The sequence below is a fragment of the Salvelinus fontinalis genome, chromosome 33 (assembly GCF_029448725.1).
Source record: "Salvelinus fontinalis isolate EN_2023a chromosome 33, ASM2944872v1, whole genome shotgun sequence".
Taxonomy (NCBI): Eukaryota; Metazoa; Chordata; class Actinopteri; order Salmoniformes; family Salmonidae; genus Salvelinus; species Salvelinus fontinalis.
Window position 1 is genome coordinate 45,813,675 of NC_074697.1, and position 24,848 is coordinate 45,838,522.

Below are 24,848 nucleotides of genomic sequence, written 5' to 3' on the forward strand. Positions count from 1 at the left end.
TATTTCGGCAAATATCTTGCAATGTGTATATTTAGATTTTTTTTCAATTCGGGTGTAACCGGTGTGAATTGGCTAGCTAATTTGCGGGGTGCGCGCTAATAGCATTTAAATCGGTGACGTCGCTCGCTCTGCAAGGATCGCGGCTTTTGTCGAGCGATGGGTAGCGATGCTTCGAGGGTGGCTGTTGTCTATGTGTGCAGAGGGTCCCTGGTTCGAGCCCAGGTAGGGGCGAGGAGCGGGACGGAAGCAAAACTGTTACACGGGCATCATTTTAAAATCAGGAGAATCTCCTCTTTGTAATTATGTAAGTCTGGGCAGCGTGCTCGTTTGGCATCGATCGCTAGACCAGAAATAGTCCGAAGTTTATTTTTCCCTACTTTTTCATTACACAGACAGAAGCACAGTTGACACCATCGAGGTGCGGATGTTTAATTTCTACACGAGTTTTTCTCCAGTTTCGTCTGACAAACAGATTGTAGTGGTAAAATAAAAAGGGATACATTTTTTATGGAATTCTAAGCATCACTCCAGTCAAAACAGGCTCTGCGAACATTCGATTCCATTAATTTGCTATGGGCTCGCATTAGTGTTCCAGTTTAGCCAACTTTCTGAAGACGTTTTTCAGCCTTGGGTGAATTTTGACTCGTTCTATTGTCCAGCCTATAGATAGCCAGAGTGAATTTACGAAAGCACCCGAACGTCCATTGAGAAAGCACAACAACTATACCATTTAGCTAAGCTAAGAATGACGAGAATAATCAATTCAATAAATGTTGGGTAATCAGCTAGGCCAGTATATTAACTATAGGCTGTTTGATGTATAACTACTAACGTTAGGTAGCTAGCTAACATACCGGTACATACTGCTGTAATGATATGCTATATGGTTCGTAATAATAGCGTAGCTAACAATTTGTCAGCCAACATAACGTGTAAGGTAACTTATTTGAAAAGGCATTACTTTATTACATTGAGTAGCATTGGTCATTAGGGCAAATCTGGTCTGTGATAAAGGGGGGGGGGGGGGGGGGGTTTACACCTAGCTCGGTATTAGACTATTCTTTAGTAAAGGTTGAATAGTCTATTGCTCAGCTATTAGCCCTCCTCCCCAACTTGCTGTTCCCATCTCATTCCTTTCCCTTTTCCACGCATCATCATTCTGCTCCGGAGTGGCTCGCTTGTTGGCGTGCTGGCAGAATATGGCAGCATCTTCGGTTGTGCGTCAAGAATTCTGCATACAGTAGCATGTTTGTATGAAGGTGTGGTTACTCACAGGCAAATTGTTATATGCTATGGAGGTACATTTGTGTCTTTGTCGAGAGCAAAACCTTTTTCATTTTCAATCAAAAATAAATTGTTCTGAAAGCCACTTCTTTTCCGACACAAATGAAGTCAAAACGGACACCTACGAAGATGGCATCTCAGGTAAACAGCACTGGGCTGTATTGACGTATCCTAAAAATGACATCTGCTGCTTTAGATTGAATGGTCATATCTCAGTTATTGTCTTCATATCCACAAATAAGAAGCAATTTTCTTAACTTTCAGGGTGCGAGTTGACCAAGGGGTCGAAAATGTAGATATTGCCAGATGTTCACTGTCTGAGGAACAGGCCGTGGAAGCTTTATTGCTGGCAAAAGGGTCCATAACCAGAGATAATTAAACTGTTCTGTGTTCTTTTTCTCCATCTCTTGTTGTACATGGAACCTGTCTCGCATGCATTCATTAAAAAAACCTTCAGATGTCAGCTGCTAATTTCCAGATTTACACCACATAAACACAGCCATTTTCACTGGACTATCTGTTGCTGCCAAGTCGTGATTTCCTTGTGGGTTAGCCTTGCAATAACCAAGTGGTGAGACACATTGCCCTCTATATTGTAAAGTGGCTGTTCCACTGGATGTCATAAGGTGAACGCACCAATTTGTAAGTCGCTCTGGATAAGAGCGTCTGCTAAATGACTTAAATGTAAATGTAAATATTTAAATGTTTCAGGTACACTCCGATAGGTGTCTTCGTCACATACAGTATCTTCTATTGACATTATCTTCTATTGTTTGTTCTCGTGTGTGTGTTTTCAGCATAAAGTACTCTGTAGCCACTTAGTGTGGACACCAGGTGAGACCACACTCACACAATAACAGTCTCTCTTCTCCACTTCATCCCTCTCCCTCTTCTCCCTAAATCCTCTAGGTTATATCAGCTGTTTTGGTGAACCCCCTCCCGCATCTGAACTGGCTGACACAGAGGGCACATCATGATCATAGGTGAGATGTCACTTGGTCGGGTCAACAGGAAGTATTATTAAAGAGAAGCTTTACATTGAAATACAGACAGAGATGTAGGAGTCCCAGAGTTAATGATCCACGGCCAGTTTTGTATTTCACCTCCCGATTTAAGATGACTGACCGTGTTAGAATTTAAAAAAACAAGGCTTAATCATGCCCTCTCGTCTGCAGGTTTTGATATGAAAGAGGAAGCCAGTCCCGTTATCGCCACCTCGCCCACTCTTAAGATAACCTTCGGGCCAAACTGGGGGCCCAAGGCTGGTTAGGAGACACCGCAACTGTGATGAACTGAGAGAATATTAGGGTAGCACTGTAATTCATGAATCATATGCTCGCTGTCTGCCGCTGTTCTTACCTCTTTCCCGTTCTGTCTTCTACACCTCTCTCCCCACCTCGTCTTTCTTCCTCGTTTTATAATGCACACCATGTGCACTGAAGTACAGATTGAACTTGTATTTATAATATTACAATTATCATAATTATAATGCATTTATAACACCTGGATAATGAACTTCTTTCAATAAAGCGTTTCCCATTCTCCACTGGTTGAAATGAAGTATCTCATTGAAATACTATCCCGTGTCCTCAGATTAATGCAGATGGAGGGAGTTAGATATACATCGTTTTTTCCCCTTCGGTATATATGAATTACAAATCAATCATGTTTCTAGTCTATTGCATAGTTACAATGTGTAATCATTGATGTCCCAGGAGCAGAAGTGGTTTTAACACCGTTGAAGTGTCTAATTGTAATACATACATGCAGACACAGCATCATTCAAATAATGGAGTTTGAAAAAGATCGTCTCAGATTTATACCTGAATTTGCCATTCGCACCTTTACTTGCCAAGGAAGAGTACATGATCAGTGAATATATTCAATGTACAGGCGACAATGTGGGAATGTGGGCTACAATGTACAGGCTACAATGCGTGGTAATAACTACAGTACATGTGTATATAGGACTTGCATCCTTGGCACAATAAAGTTCTTATATTCTACTCTATCCAAAGTCTTCATTAATGCCATTCAGACTTGAAGTTGATACAACTACGATAGCTGAGGTTCATAGATAGGTTCTGAACTAATATTCATACCAAACGTTTCAGGGTCCATTTACAGATCGGCTACACATCCATAGGCATACAGTACTACACAATAAGCAAGTAAATAGTTAGCTAGCTATGTTACTTCAGCTGCATTGCAAGACAAGCTTACACAATTGTACATTCAATTTGCAGTAAATGCTTTAGCTAGCTAGATTCTTTACATCCACTATTTCACAAGACAACAGCCTGGTTTGCTGGTTCTCAGGAGTCCTTAAAACATTAAACACAAATTACAAATTCATTCTCCTAACACTAGCTAGCTGGCTAATGTTAGCTAGTCAGATAACTTGCTAAATAGCGATTTTCGTAAATTAACTTTATGACAAAAAAACATGCAAACGTTTATCTCTACATTAAGTAACATATTCCTCTCAATTGTATATTTTTTCCTTGGCTCGTTATGACGTTATAACAACTTACATCTGGTTCCACCGCAATATTTTATCTTTGTTGAAGAACGCCACAAGGCAAGGGTAGCTCGATTCAAAATTCGTCATTGGAACCGAACCACTCGATATGATTGGTCATATAAAAACCTTGGGACCCAAACACATAATGAGTGCTCTAACTCCCCCTTGTGGTGGTCTGGAGCAATGAAGCCGTGACGCTGGGTACCCCTAAGTCCCGCGGTGCAAGCTCACAACTTTTAAAGGAGGAGCCACTGTAGGGCAGCAGGCTCTAAGGTGCAGGATTGAGTAACCGGGTGGTAGCCGGCTAGTGACAGTGACTAAGTTCAGGGCAGGGTACTGGGTGGAGGCCGGCTAGTAACGGCTATTTAACAGTCTGATGGCCTTGAGATAGAAACAGTCTCTCGGTCCCAGCTTTATTTAGTTTATGTAAAAATAAGATAAAAGTCAGAATATTCAGTCGAGTGAGAATATTATCACTTGTGAATGATGCCCAGCTCGTGCAGTCTAAAGCAAGAAAAGGGGAACGCCCTATTTGTGACTTTTTCAAAAATCATAGTTGCGTGCAACATGTAGTGTAGCCTAGCCCATAAGTTTTGTTAAGGTCTGTCTAGAAGAAAAAGAAACGCACACCTATTTAGGCGAGGTGCTGGCTAGCGGAGTAGAAAACTTGAAAATAAAAAGGAGAGCCGCACACTCTAGGAGCTCAGATGCAAAACAAAATTCTGCATCACAAAAGCGGCCAAATAACTGAAACCTATAGGCCTAGGACCCCTGGAACATATTTGGAGAGCCCATAGGCTACAGAGCGCCTAGTGAAATGTGTTCTTATAAGAGGATCCCGGCTTTCGTGATGCTATATTTATTGCTAAATTCTTAAAATTAAGCACATTCATCCGCTTTACAACCATTGTAGCCTGCCTGGGATATTAAAATCGTAACCACACGTAACCTCCATTTACTATTCGAGTGCAGGCTACGGATGATTATTTTATTTTTTTGTGGGCCGTTGTAAATAAATTATTACACACATACACTGAGTATACAAAACATTAAAGGGATAATGCTCCCAAAACTACAAATTCCTATTGTTAAGAGTGTTAAACCGTGTTAAATAACACTAATACGCGAGAACAATATTTTTGTGAACAAATGTTTCATTTTGTTGTTATAACAAGGTTGGTAGAAACATGTGATTATCATTGGAGACATTTGATGCAGCTACTACACACAATAATACCAAACTCAATGTGAGCATGTGAAGTAGCTAATTAGCTGTAAAATTGCCTAAACAAACTACTCTATCAATTTAGGAGTCTAACTTACCAAGTTCAACTTGCAGTTTGTCTCTGCCACAGAGCTATAAAACAGGGTCTCTGCCCTGAGCGAGAACACCATTACGTTGCTTTCCCACAGAGATCATTTTGAGAGGATGGGAACTCCATTAAGAACGGATCGCGTGATGATTAGTTTGGCAAAGCGTGACGCAGCATGACAACGTGAATGTGTTGGGTCGACAGTCAGTCGGGTGGCCCGTTTCTCCATTCATTTCATAATGTGGATTCCCATCTCCTCCTTTCTATAATATCTCCATTTCCTACAGACACGGTGCATTGCGACAGAGGCAAAGTCATCATTTGTTACACTGTTGAGATTGAGCACATACAGCAAAATATATACTTTGTCATGACGATATAAAAACGGAAGGAAGTGTTCGACAAGTATGCCCATACCATCTATTGGCAGATTTTGGCGATCTGGAGTGCAGGTAATTGTTTTAAAAGAGGTATGATAGTGTGGTATCCCCCATCTCCACCGACAAGCATCATTTAACTACGATGTGTTCCTACACGATTTCCTGATTTTCACAGGCGGACCACTTAGAAGTTAAATCATGCCAAAAATATGCATTTTACCTACACACTGACAGAATATAGGCTTTCACCAAATCGAGTTGTACAATATTTATTTCTGGGAGTGGATATTCCTATAGGAACACCTGCTCTTTCCGTGACAGACTGACCAGATAAATCCAGGTGAAAACTATGATCCCTTATTAATGTTACTTGTTAAATCCACTTCAATTTGTGTAGATGAAGGGGAGAAGACATGTTAAAGGAGGATATTTTGAGCTTGAGTATGTACCATTCAGAGGTTGAATGGGCCAGACAAAAGATTGAGGTGCCTTTGAACGGGGTATGGTAGTAGGTGTAGGGCTGTTGCGGTGACCGTATTACCGCCACACCGGCGGTCACAAGTCACGAAGGCAGTCAAATTCCAGGTGACCGTTTAGTCACGGTAACTAGGCTTCTCTAAACTCTGATGCTGTTGCTGGTCATTAGTAGCCTACCAAACTTGCTAACTGCCTGGTACTCAGCATTCTATTATCCCTTTAACTTCTTGAGAATACAGGGGGTGCTGTTTTTGCATTAGCATAATTTCCTCTACAGATTAAACTGCCTCTTATTCAATTATTGCTGTTACTATATGCATATAATTAATACCATTGGATAGAAAACAAGCTATGGTTTCTAAAACCGTTTCAATTTTGTCTCTGAGTGAAACATAAGTCATTTGACAGCACTTTCCCTGAGCAAGAAGAAGATTGCAAGATGTGTATGCTCGCTTCAACGCTCTGCCTATATATGGTCACGCCACCTATGACCCGAAACACACTTCATTCGTCTTCCTCTGGGTGTCAAGAAGACGTCAGAGGAGAAATTTTTTGTTTATCTTGTACTGACGTGAAATAAGACCTATTTCTTTAGCGTGACCGACAACTTCCGGTTCTCTGTTACGCGCGTTTTAGAGGTGCAATTGTCTTTTGTTATGCTGCCGTTACGGATGAAAACTATCTCCGTCTCGAAGTTTGTTTGATACATGTGACCATATCATCTTAATGTATGTTTTTTCAATATAGTTTAATCAGATTATTTGAATTTTTTCGGGAGTTTTGCCGTGTTCCGTTCTGTGAGTTTTTTAACTTTGGACAGAACCGTGCTAGTCGACCAGTACCTATGCTAAATGAAGAGGGAAAGTTGCCATTGTGAATGGATTGAACGACTCATCAGGACTAAGGACACCTTTATCAACATTCTGATGAAAGATCAGCAATAGTAAGACCCAATTTACGATGTTATTTCATATATCTGTCGTGCATGTGAACTGGTCGGGCGCGCCCAGCTGGTTCTGGCTGGCGTGGCTATGCTAATTTAGCGCTACATTTTGTTTTCGCTATAAAACATTTAATAAATCTGAAATATTGTTTGGATTCACCAGATGTTGGGCTTTCAATATCTGTACGCTGTGTATTTTTTCTGAAATGTTTTAAGACAAGTAATTAGTTATATGACGTTGGTCTCTGTAATTGTTCTGGCTGCATCAGCACTATATCAGATTGCAGCTGCAATGTAGAACTGTGATTTATACCTGAAAAATGCACATTTAAAAAAAAAAAACTATGCTATACCATAAATATGTTATCAGACTGTCATCTTATGAATTGTTTCTTGGTTAGTGGCTATATATATTTTCATTTAGTCGAATTAGTGATAGCTACTGACGCAGGAAAAAACAGTTGGAGTAAAAAAATGGTGTCTTTTGCTAACGTGTTTAGCTAATAGATTTACATATTGTGTCTTCCCTGTAAAACATTTTAAAAATCTGAAATGGTGGCTTTATTCACAAGATCTGTGTCTTTCATTGGGTGTCTTGGACTTGTGATTTAATGATATTTAGATGCTACTATTTAATTGTGACGCTATGCTAGCGATGCTAATCAGTGTGGGGGGGGGGGGCGGGGGGTGCTCCCGAATCCGGGTTAGGTACTCGGTAGAGGTTAATCACGCTAGACATCAATGCAAATTAGGTACGCTAGACATCAATGCAAAATCGCGCTAGACATCAATGTAAAATCTAATCAAGCACTTCATGAGCGCCCATGAGCTCATGTTGCGCATCGTTTCTATAGGCTATGCAATTGTGATAGAAAACAGAGGGATGGTCTCTACTAAAAAGAGGAGTATCCCATCAGCTTTCTACAGGCTAGGCCTACTATATTTACTTCAACTTCACTAATATTAAACATATTGTTGATCTTTACAACAGGAGTATAGCCTACCTGGCTGGCATGAAAATGAACCACGGGAAAAGCATCCTCCATTCACTATTTAAGTGCATAGATGACATGTATTTTCCCCCCCACTGCCCCTGTTGAGACAGGTGCATGATAATGGTCCATTCTAAATTGAAATTTCACAAATATTATTTAGTATATGTAAAGACAAGATTAAATCAAGAATAGTCTGATGGGTGGCAACATTAGCCCATCACTTGTGAAGTATATATTATCACTTGTGAATGATGCCCAGCATAAGAAACTGCCTTTTTTTTCAAATCATAGTCGCACACCTCATGTAGCCTAGTCCATGGGCATATATGCCTTGATAAGGTTTGTATCATAACTAAAGTGGCCAAATAACTTCTTGACAATAAGCACATTAGTCTGCTTTACAAGGGGTGTAGAGCCTAACTAGCATGCATAAGCAGCGTGTGCGTTTTAAGTTTGGGGAAGATCATTTTCACCATAAAAATACACCTTTACAATAAAAGCATTAATCACATTTGTGGTCACTTTTGACAATGGTGTTTTCCCGCTAATGGAACATTGGTGCTTATGTGGCTGATGCCACATTTACTCCTGAGGTGCTGACCTGTTGCACCTTCTACAACCACAGATTATTATTTGAACCTGCTAGTCATCTATGAACGTTTGAACATCTTGAAGAATGATCTTGCCTTAACTTCTTGTGGATAGTGGGAACATTGGTGCTTACTGCCATGTGCACATTGCTGCGCTTATAATTTGAAGAAATAGCCTAATAGTTTATCAACATTAAGCTAAATGTTCTGATCTGTTGCATCAGCCACATTACATAAAAACATTTTTTTGATGCTGGTGGTTGTATTAATTTGGGCTTTATTGCATCCCATAATTGTCCAAGACTATTAGGAATATTTATTTCTCACACAGAATAGGTCAACTGTTGTACTATGCGGGATAGTAGATTGACATAAGCTAGTGCTTTTGCTGATCGTTAGGCCTACTCGTCTTGCTGGCTGACGAAAAGTACATTTGGACAGTTCTTCCAAGATCTTCAATATGCACCTCAGATGCACCTGGATAAGGACTCGTGCAGTTGCGCCCCCGGTGTGTCGGTCTTCACTTGTAGCCTGTGAGAAAGACCTGATCACGTGATGAGAGCCATGTGAGTGAGATGCTTAGGAGCGCGCAGCACTCAGGGAGAAGGGCACAACACAGCACTCCAGGCTAAGGGCACAACGGCCACAAAGGGGATGCCGCTGTGAAATTCGAGGCATTGTCAAATTGAGAATGAGAGACTGATGAATTGTGTACAGCCTGCGCACAAAAATAAAGCAGAGCTCATGCCTTTCAAGCAACTTTTTCAAATCATCATTAGAGTCGCATCATGCGGCCTTACAATGTATTAAAAATCAAAACATAGCACAACGTTTGTAGAACTAAAATTACATTAATAACTAAATTAAGCATATAGGAATACCTATTTCTTTGTTAACCGCATGTGTGCGCACTCTCAAATCGTTTCGAGAAAATATCCTTTCATTCAGCTTTGTTCAATTGTATTCTTTATACTATAAAATATCAAATAATGCCACAAAATTCTAAGCAAATCTTGTCTGCTAAATGAACTAGTGTAGCCCACAGCCATTTGGCATAGCCAGACCAGGACAACTTGTCCCAGACCTGCTGTTTCAATCCTCTCTCTCCCTCCCTCACCTACTGTCTTGATGCTCGGCTATGCTCGGCTATGAAAAAAAAAGCCAACTGACATTTACTCCTGAGGTGCTGACCTGTTGCACCTTCTACAACCACAGATTATTATTTGAACCTGCTAGTCATCTATGAACGTTTGAACATCTTGAAGAATGATCTTGCCTTAACTTCTTGTGGATAGTGGGAAGCATTTTCACGTTTGGATGAAAAGCATGCCCAGAGTAAACTCCCTCTTACTCAGTCCCAGAATAATATATGCATATTATTATTAGTATTGGATAGAAAACACTCAGAAGTTTCTAAAACTGTTTGAAGCATGTCTGTGACTATAACAGAACTTATTTGGCAGGCAAAACCCAGAGGACAAACCATTCAGATTGTTTTATTTTTTGAGGTCACTCTTTTCAATGAGTTTTCATTGGGAATCCAGATTTGTAAGGAACCTTCCGACAGTTCCTATCGCTTCCACTGGATGTCAACAGTCTTTAGAAATTGGTTGAGGTTTTTCCTTTGAGAAATGAAGAAGTAGCCATGTTCAGAATGAGGCTCCAGTGAAGTGTACTGTTTGTTAGAGGCGCGTGACCAGAAAGCATGCTACACATTGTTTTCCTCCGGTATTGAACACAGATCCCGTCTTCAATTTTATCGAATATTTACGTTAAAAAATACGTAAAGTTGTATTACAAAAGTAGTTTGAAAAGTTTGGACAAAGCTTACAGGCAACTTTTGAGATAGTTTTTAGTCACGTTGTGCAAGTTGGAACTGGTGTTTTTCTGGATCAAACGCACCAAATAAATGGACATTTTGGATATATATCAATGGAATTAATCGAACAAAAGGACCATTTCTGATGTTTATGGGACATATTGGAGTGCCAACAGAAGAAGCTCGTCAAAGGTAAGGCATGAATTATATCTTTATTTCTGCATTTTGTGTTGCGCCGGGAGGGTTGAAATATGATGGTCTGTGTGTGTTTGCTATCCTCAGATAATAGCATTGTTTGCTTTCGCCGTAAAGCATTTTTGAAATCTGACACGTTGGCTGGATTCACAACAAGTGTAGCTTTAATTTGGTATATTGAATGTGTGATTTCATGAAAGTTTAATTTTTATAGTAATTTATTTGAATTCGGCGCTCTGCATTTTCACTGGATGTTGGCCAGGTGGGACGCTACCGTCCCACATATCCCAGAGAGGTTAATGGCCATGTACTGTTATAATCTCCACCCGGCACAGCCAGAAGAGGACTGGCCTCCCCTCAGAGCCTGGTTCCTCTCTAGGTTTCTGCCTTTCTAGGGTGTTTTCCTAGCCACCGTGCTTCTAAAATCAACATTGCTTGCTCTTTGGGGTTTTAGGCTGGGTTTCTGTAGAAGCACTTTGTGACATTGGCTGTTGTAAAATAGGCTATATTTGATATATTGGTAGGCTTTATGTAAAGACCATATTAAATTGAGAATATGTTTATACAATTTTGGCATTTTAGTCATTTTGTAGATGCTCTTATCCAGTGCAAACATTTCCATACTTTTTCTGTACGGTTCCCCCATGGGAATTGAATCCATAACCCTGGCGCTGCAAGCGCCATGCTCTACCAACTGAGATACACGGGACACATGTGGCTATTCAGAATAGTCTGATGGGTGAGAATATTATCACGTGCTTGGCAAATTGTGAATGAGAGACTGATGAAGTGTGTACAGCCTGCACAAGAAACAGAGCATGTCTTTCATGGAACTTTTTTCAAAACATCATTAGTCACATCATGCAGCCTTAGAATGTACAACAAATCAAAACATATAGCCTAATGTTTGTATCACAACCAAAGTTGCATAAACAACTAAATCAAGCATATAGAAGGACCTGTTTCTTGTTAACAGCTCAAAACAGAATAGCCGCATGCGCGTACTTCCTCGGGAAATGGTTCAGGAAAAATATCCTTTATATTTTATTTAGCTATGTTCAATTGTACTCTTCATACTTTAAAATAATGCCACAGGAATTATATAGTGTAGCCCACAGCCATATGGCATAGTCAGATCAGGACCTAACATAAGGACGACTCCGAGTATGCTATTCTGCTCTTCTGAAATAGACTACATTTTCTTCATATCATGTTCCTTTAGACCTGCCTAAAATAAATAGATTTACTGTTGTGGTGTGGGCTTGACAATCACCTGCTTACAAAACTTAACGACCGCAACAGCCCTACTCTGGCATGCTACCGCCACGCTCTAACCATACAGAGCCAGAGTGAGGTAACAAGGGCAGGGGAGGAAGGAGGGAGAGAGATATAGACAGAGGGAGGATGGTAGTGGAAATGCAGAGGTCAGAGAGCGTGATGTCGAGGTCAACTTCCATCACCTTCTTTGTTCTGAGAGCAGCTCTGGACCGGTTTCCTTTCCTCTGCAGCGACCGGGGTCAAACCAAACACTAGCACTTCCTGTGAACAGCTCATCAACATCCTGTCTTGAGCGACCATCTCCTGCTTCTACAGGACTATCACATCTCATAATCATGACATTTTTTTTACATTTTCTGCCCCTCATCTCTCCCAGTCTTTTTCCACCTACAGTATATCGGACACCATCAAGTGATGTCCCAAACACAAACATGCCCACGATAAGCATTAAACTGAGAATGTGTGAACAGCTCTCGCTCTCGTCCTATCACTCATTCATCATGACAAACACACACACAGAAGAGAGTGGCAGTTGGCTCCGGAGGCGTGTTGGCAAAGCATCTCTGACAAGGGTCAGACTGATCCTCAGCCCAGATGTGGGGTTTGTATCAGGGTCTCATCGCCGCTGGCAACAAGCAACCGTTTTCATAGGCCATCACTGGCTGCTGCCCTTTACGTCGCTATGGAGCTCGCCAGAACAAGGAGACGTGCCCACGCATGCTAACACCATCATCATCATCTCAACACACACACAACTCACTGGGTGGGAACAGAAACCTTACTCCGTGTGGAGACTGAGGAGCGGAAGGGACGGAGAGAGAGAAAGAGAGAGCGAGAGAGACGGTGGAAGAGAGAGAGTAAAATCAGAGGAAAAGATGCGGGGGTACAAAAAAGGAGGGAATGCAAAAGGAGAGGAGTACGGGGAAGATAGATCGAAAGGGAATAACCGAATCAAAGGTGTGAGAGGGATGAAAGGTAAAGAGGAAGGACAGAGGGAGAGACTCTTGGAAGACGAGTGGGGGTGGTGGGAGCGCCCTTACGCAGACATTGAGAGGGGGATGGAGGAAGGATAAGAGGATGTGTATAGGAGAGCAGTGGGCAGCTCGGCCAATAACGTAGGGCGGCTATGTATTTTTGGTATAGGGTGAGGGAGAGGGGAAGGATGTAGGTCTGATCCATAACGTCACTTATCCCCCTAACGCCCTGGACACCTTTAGTGTTACAATATAGGGCCGTCCTCTGCCTCTGCTCCGTCACACTCAACAAAAGAGGGGGGGGGGGGGGGGCACAAGGAAGACACAGGCTCACGTACACATACAGATTAGAGGTTGAGGTTAATCGGCATGGCCGATTAATTAGGGCCGATTTCAAGTTTCATTACAAATTGGTAATCTGCATTTTTGGACGCCGATTACATTGCACTCCATGAGGAGACTGCGTGGCAGGCTGACCACCTGTTACGCGAGTGCAGCAAGTTGCTAGCTAGCATTAAACTTACCTTATAAAAAACAATCAATCTTAACATCTTAACAATCACTAGATAACTACACATGGTTGATGAAATTACTAGTTTATCTAGCTTGTCCTGCGTTGCATATAATCAAGGTGGTGCCTGTTAATTTATCATTGAATCACAGCCTACTTCGCCAAACGGGTGATGATTTAACAAGCGCATTCGCAAAAAAAAGCACTGTCATTGCACCAATGTACCTAACAATAAACATCAATGCCTTTCTTAAAAATCAATACACAAGTATAGCTTTTTTAAACCTGCATATTTAGTTGAAAGAAATTCATGTTTGCAGGCAATATTAACTAGGGAAACTGCCACTTCTCTTGCAAGCAGAGTCAGGGTATATGCAGCAGTTTGGGTATATGCAGCAGTTTGGGTATATGCAGCATTTCCTCGTATTTCTGTGTGTTAATTATATTATAATTAAGTCTGTGATTTGATATTTGATAGAGCAGTCTGACTGAGCTGCTCTATCAGCAGCAGGCTCTTAAGCATTCATTCAAACAGCACTTTCCTGCGTTTGCAATGCTTGAAGCACAGCGCTGTTTATGACTTCAAGCCTTTCAACTCCCGAGATTAGGCTGGCAATACTATAGTGCCTATAAGAACATCCAATAGTCAAAGGTATATGAAATACAAATGGTAGAGAGAGAAATAGTCCTATAATTCCTATAATAACTACAACCTAAAACTTCTTAATTGGGAATATTGAAGACTTATGTTAAAAAGGAGCCACCAGCTTTCATATGTTCTCATGTTCTGAGCAAGGAACTTAAACATTAGCTTTTTTACATGGCACATATTGCACTTTTACTTTCTTCTCCAACACTTTGTTTTTGCATTATTTAAAGCAAATTGAAAACATTTCATTATTTATTCGAGACTAAATTGATTTTTTTGATGTATTATATTAAGTTAAAATAAAAGTATTGTATTGTTGTAATTGTCATTATTATATACAGTGGGGCAAAAAAGTATTTAGTCAGCCACCAATTGTGCAGGTTCTCCCACTTAAAAAGATGAGAGGCCTGTAATTTTCATCATAGGTATACTTCAACTATGACAGACAAAATGAGGGGGAAAAAATCCAGAAAATCACATTGTAGGATTTTTAATTCATTTATTTGCAAATTATGGTGGAAAATAAGTATTTGGTCAATAACAAAAGTTTCTCAATGCTTTGTTATATACCCTTTGTTGGCAATGACCGAGGTCAAACGTTTTCTGTAAGTCTTCACAAGGTTTTCACACACTGTTGCTGGTATTTTGGCCCATTCCTCCATGCAGATCTCCTCTAGAGCAGTGATGTTTTGGGGCTGTTGCTGGGCAACACAGACTTTCAACTCCCTCCAAAGATTTTCTATGGGGTTGAGATTTGGAGACTGGCTAGGCCTCTCCAGGACCTTGAAACGCTTCTTACGAAGCCACTCCTTCGTTGCCCGGGCGGTGTGTTTGGGATCATTGTCATGCTGAAAGACCCAGCCACGTTTCATCTTCAATGCCCTTGCTGATGGAAGGAGGTTTTCACTCAAAATCTCACGATACATGGCCCCATTCATTCTGTCCTTTACACGGATCAGTCGTCCTGGTCCCTTTGCAGAAAAACAGCCCCAAAGCATGATGTTTCCACCCCCATGCTTCACAGTAGGTATGGTGTTCTTTGGATGCAACTCAGCATTCTTTGTCCTCCAAACACGACGAGTTGAGTTTTTACCAAAAAGTTATATTTTGGTTTCATCTGACCATATGACATTCTCCCAATCTTCTTCTGGATCGTCCAAATGTTCTCTAGCAAACTTCAGATGGGCCTGGACATGTACTGGCTTAAGCAGGGGGACACGTCTGGCACTGCAGGATTTGAGTCCCTGGCGGCGTCGTGTGTTACTGATGGTAGGCTTTGTTACTTTGGTCCCAGCTCTCTGCAGGTCATTCCCTAGGTCCCCCTGTGTGGTTCTGGGATTTTTCCTCACCGTTCTTGTGATCATTTTGACCCCACGGGGTGAGATCTTGCGTGGAGCCCCAGATCGAGGGAGATTATCAGTGGTCTTATATGTCTTCCATTTCCTAATAATTGCTCCCACAGTTGATTTCTTCAAACCAAGCTGCTTACCTATTGCAGATTCAGTCTTACCAGCCTGGTGCAGGTCTACAATTTTGTTTCTGGTGTCCTTTGACAGCTCTTTGGTCTTGGCCATAGTGGAGTTTGGAGTGTGACTGTTTGAGGTTGTGGACAGGTGTCTTTTATACTGATAAGTTCAAACAGGTGCCATTAATACAGGTAACGAGTGGAGGACAGAGGAGCCTCTTAAAGAAGAAGTTACAGGTCTGTGAGAGCCAGAAATCTTGCTTGTTTGTAGGTGACCAAATACTTATTTTCCACCATAATTTGCAAATAAATTCATTAAAAATCCTACAATGTGATTTTCTGGATTTTGTCTTCTCATTTTGTCTGTCATAGTTGAAGTGTACCTATGATGAAAATTACAGGCCTCTCTCATCTTTTTAAGTGGGAGAACTTGCACAATTGGTGGCTGACTAAATACTTTTTTGCCCCACTGTATGTGAAAAATTGGGCAGATTAATCGGCATCGTCTTTTTTTGGTCCTTCAATATTCGGCATCGGCGTTGAAAAATAATAATCGGTCGACCTCTAATACAGACACAACACACACACACAAACGCACATCTGACCCGACTAAGTTTACTTCACAGAAATAATATTACAGTACACTACCGTAATAAGTAAATTGGAGCTCATTGTAGTGAAAGTGGTGGTACGTGTTGAACTACAGGCTCTGGACACTAACACCATTGAATGTCACCATGCCGTAACGAACAAAAACATGAATGTCACTGGCAACATCATCCTTAAAATAGCCTCCGTGACTTATAAAACTGGACGGCACATTTAAGTATGAGTCGGAGTGTGTGTGTCAGTTTGTGCGTTTGAGCAGAACTGTTTCACAGTGAGAATATTCCCATTTATTGCTAGTGTTTCTCATGTAAAACTTCTTCGGTGTGTCGCCATCTGAGCGTGTTTGTGTGTGTGCATATTTTTGTGCATGCCTTTATTTATTCGTGTGTGTGTGTGTGTGTGTGTGTGTGTGTGTGTGTGTGTGTGTGTGTGTGTGTGTGTGTGTGTGTGTGTGTGTGTGTGTGTGTGTGTGTGTGTGTACACTGACTCCATAGTGAGAGTGTAATCAGAGGATGTGGCTACGGGTTGTGCGTTGTGTTGCTGCAGTGGGTTCCTCCTCCCTCCCGGTGCACAGAGAGAAAGAAAAGAAGAGCTGAGCTTGTTCTAATTTCCTGCTCTGTGATATCGATCTGAAGGAGGGAGCTATAGGGCAGAAAATTACCACTACCCCTGAACACAGACAGAGACATTGGCATCACACAGGAGCGAGAGAGCGAGCGAGAGGAGAGAGCGTGCAAGGAAAAGAGACGGGGGTATAGAAAAACTCAGCAGACGAGGACAGTGGGTAGTGGGGAGTGACTAAAAGAAAGAGACTAGATGGAGAGAGGGTCAAACGAGGACAAGGGAATCTGCAGGGGAAGAGAGGAGAGGAAATGGTGGATTAGGTGAAAGAGAGGGAGGCAGGCATGAGGGAAACCAAGGAGCTGGTGTGTGTGTGTGTGTGTGTGTGTGTGTGTGTGTGTGTGTGTGTGTGTGTGTGTGTGTGTGTGTGTGTGTCACTCCAATCTGCCCCCTTGTGGTAGCTATATGCACTAAGGTAGGCAACGATGGCCGCGAGCGCCCCGCTGGTGCCCTGACTCAAGTGCGTATCTCTGGCCCCTTTACCCACACATGACAGCGCAGAGGCGTCTGACTTTAATCCCTGTGTGGGAAAGGTTTAAAATCAGACAAGAGATTACCCAGGAATGCACTGCCAAGAATGTCAATAAGGCATGTCATGGCTTTTGCATCCTCACACAAACACAACAGCACGCAGAATACTGTTATCTCGATTTAGCATTCTACAGTCAACGCTCTCATTTGCATCATGGAATCAGTTTCCTGCTAGAGTGGCAAAGATGTTGCATATAATAACTCCCCTGTGTATTCAGACCTGTCACTTCTACCACCTTCCTGAGACACACACACGCTAGTCTCCTAGGGGGCTTGAGTAACAGCTGATGTTAGGCTGAGCGACGTGCACCTTGTGGGCCCAGGGCAGTGAGGTATTATGGAGGGGCATTAGAGCAGAGTCTGGCAGCAGGGTTAACTGAGCACAGGCCCATCTGTGCACCCAGTTCCACACACAGAGAGACAGACAGACACACAGAGCAAGACAGACAAACAGAAAGATACACACACACAGCAGTCAAGGAACCTGTGCCAGGTTAATCTGCTCCACACACACGAGCACACACACTGTCAAACTCTCGCACACGTCAATGTGCACGTGCATGCACACACACAAACATACACTAACCCAGAAGCACTGTATAAAACTATCCCTCGTACAGAACTAATGCAGACCACACAGCACAACGAACACTGCACCCAGGAGGTTTCCAATACAACAGAGGCCGCTTCCCAAATAGTACCCTATTCCCTACATTACTGCATTACTTTTGCCCAGGGCCACTGCTGACTGTCACTATGGCCTCCTACAGCGCCACAGGCAAACACGAACAGCAGAACAATTCCGACAGAGCGAGAGAAGCAGAGGGGAAGAGAGAGAGAGACATCCTGCGCTCTTATCACAGGAACAGGCACAGCTCTGACTTAGAGAAAACTATAGAAGCTTCCTCAGGGGAGAACCACAGTCCCACCAGAAACTACTGATAAAACACTGACTGGGGGTTGATGGAGGGAGAGGAATAGAACAAGATAAAGAAGGAATGGAAAGGTAAAGGTATGTGGGCTGAAAGTGAAAACTGTGAAAAGCAGAAAGAGAGAGAGAGAGAGAGAGAAAATGCAAAAACCCAAGAAAGAAATTGAGAAACCTGTCCAACCAAAAACATAGAAACCCAGAAAACCCGAGTCTACGCCTTCACTATGGTGAATCAATTAAACAATACAGAAATACACTACGGAAAAAGAAGGAACAGCAGAAATCAGCAGAAATGTCAGAAATCAGCTCAATGTAATTGAAGAATCCAGACTAACCACTTCTGGGAAAATTGAAAAACACTTAACAAACACGAAGAGTTATCTAAAAAGGAAATGTATGGGTAAACCACTTCTCCAATCATTTTGGCTCTATAACAATGAAGAAACAGCAAAAACATTTACATGATCAAATACAAATCTTAGAATCCACTAATAAAGACTACCAGATCCCACTGGATTCTCCAATTACCTTGAATGAACTACAAGACAAAATAAAAAACCCTCCAACCCAAAAAGGCCTGTGGTGTTGTTATCCACAATGAACTGATAAAATATACACAGACAACAAATTCCAATTGGCTATACTTAAACTCTAACATCATCCATAGCTCTGGCATCTTCCCCAATATTTTGAACCAAGGTCTGATCACCCCAATTCCACAAAGGTGGAGACAAATTTGACCCCAATAACTACAGTGGGATATGCGTCAACAGCAACCTTGGACAAATCCGCGGCATTACCATTAACTTTTTAGGGATAGGGGGCATTTTCACTTTGGATGAATAGCGTGCCCATAGTGAACTGCCTCCTACTCTGTCCCAGATGCTAATATATGCATATTATTATTACTATTGGATAGAAAACACTGTGACGTTTCTAAAACGGTTTGAATTATGTCTGTGAGTATAACAGAACTCATATGGCAGGCAAACTTCCAAACAGGAAGTGGAAATTCTGAGGCTGGTTGATTTTCAACTCATCGACTATTCACATCCCAGTAAGATATGGATCTGTTCGCACTTCCTACGCCTTCCACTAGATGTCGATAGTCTGTAGAACGTTGAATGAAGCCTCTAGTGTGATGTGGGGCCGGATGGCAGCTATTTGAGTCAGTGGTCTGGCAGAATGCCAGTTTCTGGTCACACGCATTCCTCATTATATCGCCTTGCGTTCCATTACTTCTGTAGACACAAAGGAATGCTCCGGATGGAACGTTATTGGATATATATGATAACAACATCCTGAAGTTTGATTCTCTACTTAGTTTGACCAGTTTATTCGACCTGTAATATACATTTTTGAAGTTTTCGTCCGATTTCGCCTGGACCGGCGCCAGCATTTGGACATGTGAACTAAACGTGCTAGCAAAAGTAGCTACTTGGACATAAATATTTGACATTATCGAATAAAACAACAATTTATTGTGGAACTAGGATTCCTGGGAGTGCATTTTGATGAAGATCATCAAAGGTAAGGGAATATTTATGATGTAATTTCGTATTTCTGTTGACTCCAACATGGCGGAGAAATGTTGTGTATATCTGAGCGCCGTCTCAGAATATTGCATGGTGTGCTTTTTCCGTAAAGTGTTTTTGAAATCTGACACAGCGGTTGCATTAAGAACAAGTGTATCTTTAATTCTAAGTAAAACAAGTATCTTTCAAAGTTTATGATGAGTATTTCCCGTTATTTGATGTGGCTCTCTGCAATTTCTCCGGATATTCTGGAGGCATTTCTGAACATGGCGCCAATGTAAACTGAGATTTTTGGAAATAAATATGCACATCAACAAAACATACATGTATTGTGTAACATGATGTCCTATGGGTGTCATCTGATGAAGATCATCAAAGGTTAGTGATTCATTTTATCCCTATTTCTGCGTTTTGTGCCTCCTATCTTTGGCACGGAAAAATGGCTGTGTTTTTTGGACTTGGCGGTGATATATGTTGTGTTTTCGCTGTAAAACAATTATTATTATTTATTTTTTAAATCGGACACGATGGGTAGATTAACAAGATGTTTATCTTTCATTTGCTGTATTGGACTTGTTAATGTGTGAAAGTTACATATTTCCCAAAAATATTTTGGGATTTCCCACACTGCCTTTTCAGCGGAATGTTGTGGGGGGGTTCCGCTAGCGGAACGTGTGTCCTAGAAAGGTTAACAGCATACTTGTACATTTCCTCAGTGAAAACAATGTATTGAGCAGGCGTCAAATTGGCTTTTTACCAATTTATCGTACAACAGACCACATATTCACCATGCACACCCTAATTGACAAACAAACAAACCAAAACAAAGGCAATGTCTTCTCATGCTTTGTTGATTTCAAAAAAGCATTTGACTCAATTTGGCATGAGGGTCTGCTATACAAATTGATGTAAAGTGGTATTGGGGGAAAAAAACATATGATATTATAAAATCCATGTCCACTTCTGTTAAAATATGCAAAAAAAACAAATTTCTTTCCACAGGGCCGTGGGGTGAGACAGGGATGCAGCTTAAGCCTCACTCCCAACCTAGGAGGGCCTACAGCAGCACCTAGATCTTCTGCACAGATTCTGCCAGACCTGGGCCCTGACAGTAAATCCCAGTAAGTCACCAGGACCACAAATACAAATTCCATCTATACACCGTTGCCCTAAAGCACACAAAAATACTATACATAGCTTGGCCTAAACATCAGCGCCACAGGTAACTTCCACAAAGCTGTGAACGATCTGAGAGACAAGGCAAGAAGGGCCTTCTAAGCCATCAAAAGGAACATAAAATTTGACATACCAATTAGGCTAAAAATACTTGAATTAGTTACAGAACCCATTGCCCTTTATGATTGTGACGTCTGGGGTCCGCTCACCAACCAAGAATTCACAAAATTGGACAAACACCAAACTGAGACTTTGCATGCAGAATTCTGCAAAAAATATCCCCGGTGTACAATGTAAAACACCAAATAATGCATGCAGAGCAGTATTAGGCCGATACCCGCTAATTATCCAAATCCAGAAGAGAGACAATAAATTCTACAACCACATAAAAGGAAGCGTTTCCCAAACCTTCCATAACAAAGCCATCACCTACAGAGAGATGAACCTGGAGAAGTGTCCCCTAAGCACGTTGGTCCTGGGGCTCTGTTCACAAACACAAACAGACCCAAAAGAGCAACACAATTAGACCCAACCAAATCATGAGAAAACAAAAATATGATTACTTGATACATTGGAAAGAATTCACAACAGAGCAAACTAGAATGCTATTTGGCCTTAAATAGAGAGTACACAGTGGCAGAATACCTGACCACTGTGACTAACCCACACTTAAGGAAAGCTTTGACTATGTACAGACTCAAGTGAGCATAGCCTTGCTGTTGAGAAAGGCCGCCAAAGGCAGAAATGGCTCTCAAGAGAAGACAGGCTATGTGCACACTGCCGAAAAAATGCGGTGGAAACTGAGCTGCACTTCCTAACCTCCTGCCAAATGTATGACCATATTAGAGACACATATTTCCCTAGGATTACACAGATCCACAAAGAATTTGAAAACAAACCCAATTTTGATAAACTCCCATATCTACTGGGTGAAATACCACAGTGTGCCATCACAGCAGCAAGCTGTGTGACCTGTTGAAAAGGGCAACCAGTGAAGAACAAACGCCATTGTAAATACAACCCATATTTATTTTCCCTTTTGTACTTGAACCATTTGCACATCGTTACAACACTGTATATATACAGACACATATGACATTTGAAATGTCTTTATTCTTTTGGAACTTGTGTGAGTAATGTTTACTGTTCAATTTTATTGTGTATTATCTACTTCACTTGCTTTGGCAAATGTTAACATGTTTCCCATGCCAATGGGGGAGAGAAAAAGAAAGAGCGACAGAGAGAGAGAGCGACAGAGACCTTGCTGATATTGAGGCTTGCGACCTTTGCTCCCTGAAAAGTAATATGGAACGAGTACGGGAGTAAATCAATAAAGCCACCTTCTCCATCTATATGCCATTATATTGATCTCCTCAATAGTCTCAGTAATCAATAGCATCCACTCAGAACAACAATCCAGCCTCTGTGTAATACGTGTAAGCTTACCTGTTGCCTCGATATATCGGATGCACTTGTCAATGAAGAGCGGGATGGGTCGGTCAGGTGTCACCACGTTGGCCAATGGCACGCCAAAGTAGTTGCTTTCTACTTTGGATATGGAATGCCTGGGCTTGGGCCGCGGTTTCTGAGAGAGGGGGAGAGAGAGAGAGAGAGAGAGAGAGAGAGAGAGAGAGAGAGAGAGAGAGAGAGAGAGAGAGAGAGAGAGAGAGAGAGAGAGAGAGAGAGAGAGAGAGAGAGAGAGAGAGAGAGAGAGAGAGAGAGGGAGAGAGAGAGAACGGTGTTATCCTTTCTGTTCATCATCCATCCAAGGCATAGATGGATTTTTAGACCCTAGATATGGACACAGTTTTAACACACACATGACCACACTTTCATTCTTAACATGGGCATCTAACTGTATCAACCAGCACAAAACACATATGCACCCTTGCAGTAGATTCTTCTCAAGGCCCAAGCTGATAGGAATGTACGATTCCTATCTCCAGCTGTGGGCGTGATAACACATCTTCATTCCACTTTTCACCTCTCTACGTTTTCTTTATCCTCTGCACTCTTTCCTCTCCATTGTCATGCTCCCTTTCCACTACACTGCATCCCTCGTACATTGTCCCCATCCGAAACACAATCATCGTTTCTAGTAAGCCGCTAACCTACTGCTGTTATCAGCATTTCATTTGATCTTATAAGCTACTTCTGTGCCGTTCAAGCAGTAACTTCACTTGTACGGTGCGCTTAAATGGTGTTCAGTGGGAATGTGTTGCTGTCCCGAGAAGCCTGGGAGTCTAGTAGTGCTGTCAGCCCCCAGACAGAGAGAGCAGAGCAGCATGATACTCTCAGAATGAGCCTAGCCGCCTTGGCCGGGCCGTCTGCTCCAGTTACACCACCCCATTACTTTACCCACCACCACCGACCTGCCCACCACCCTACATTCACAACCCAAAACTCTGCTCTGCTTCTTTTTTTTTTTTTACTGAGACAGGATGTGGCCAACGTTGAGAAGACAACAGACCTCTACCACACAAGGACAATAATGCACGTCCTTAATTTAAAAAATGTAACACGAGACCAGGGTTCCACCAATGTCTCTCTCTCTCTCTCTGTGTGCAGTGCTAGCGCGTATTAGAATGGAACTAGGTGATGCAGGAATTTAAATGATTCCACTCGTCGGCTGAGGAGCTTTTAAAAAGGCTGGGGGAGAGGAAACGTTTCTGGCGTCTTGGTGGGGGCGGAAGAGAATGAACAAGAGAGAGAGAGAGACCTCTGCCAAGTCAGCCGGCCACAGCCTCAGGTGAATGTGTTTGAACAGGGAGAGAGGGTTAGTTAGTTTCCACAGTGTACTCACTGCTGAGGCCTAACAGCAGCCAGGCAGAGACAGGACTGGCTGGTTCTACCCTGACCTCAGATCAGACTTACAGGGACACTCTCTGTTTATTATACTGACCAGGCTACAAGCTGGTTCTATAGCGACCCTCATCAATAGAATGACAGCTGATCTGGGAACCTGATGAACTTAGGGCTCCCATTAAGTAATACAGGCTTTAATGTACGTGGAGCGGAGACACAGGCCCCAGATCAGCCTTAAGGCCGTGCTCTGCAGTCTGGGGAGTCGCCATCTTAGTCCCACACTTAGTTCCCCCTATACTCGTTCCGGCAACCAAATTCACTCTAGATTTCTGATGTTACGGCGGATCGTTCAGAACATACAGTATACAACTAAACACTTATATAGTTCATGGAGTAGAGGGACATCACTACTGTGTGTGAAAACATAAAATCACCTTGTCCTCCCTACTGACACCCATGGTAATTATCACCCACACACAGCCAGACAGGCAGACACACAGCGACAGGGTGGTTTGTGTCTCTCTCCCAGCCAGTCTAATCATATACACTGCCTTCACTCCCACTTAGGTGGCACTTACGTGTCAGCCTCTCTGTGTGAACGAGAGCTATGGCAGGCAGATAAGACTGACGGTGTTGGGTCAAATGTTTCACTGCAGAGTGTCTGAGGGAGGGAGGGCAGAGGGAGGCTGACGCCCATGTATGAGTCCTATATTCACTGTATTCCGCTTCATCAGCAGGAAGGTAGAGAGAGAGAGGGAGAGAGTCGGGGAATGAGGGAGGGAATGTGTGGGAGGAGGAGAAAATAAACCCAGGGCATGTCCCACTAGTCTCTGGGCATGTTTTGGTGCCGCACAGTTGGATCACTCGGCTGCCAATCGCTCTCTATTCACTTAATGAACAGCCCACCTCTGAACAGAGCATTTCATAAAGCCATTGGGTCTACTCTGCACAGGATCTACTTGTTTTAAAAACAAGCCAGCCTATATGACTGCAGCTCGGGCTGTGGTAGTAACAGGTTTGTCATTTGTGAGTGGGTTAGAGCTAGGGCTGCTTTAATCCAGGATAAAAACAAAACTGCTGTACAGAGAAACAGTGTGGAGGGGGAGAGGTGGCAGTATAATAATTCTCTCTTTTTACTGTGGTTAATGCCCTCATTCGGGTGACCAGTGACATTTCTTTCAAACTAAGCTGGCAAAAATGTACCTTCAGTTTTAACGGCGTTTGTGTCAAATTATAATGAGCC

At 42.2% G+C, this 24,848-nt stretch overlaps 1 protein-coding gene across 1 annotated transcript in view; it reads right to left on the reverse strand.

The window, feature by feature from the left end:
• The window catches only part of LOC129832381 (rho GTPase-activating protein 35-like), a 104,121-nt gene that overhangs the window by 21,632 nt on the left and 57,641 nt on the right, over positions 1–24,848 (reverse strand). The window contains exon 3 of the mRNA XM_055896403.1: positions 22,247–22,385. Within this exon, the coding sequence (XP_055752378.1) occupies positions 22,247–22,385 (139 nt within the window). The remainder of the gene's footprint in view (positions 1–22,246; positions 22,386–24,848) is intronic.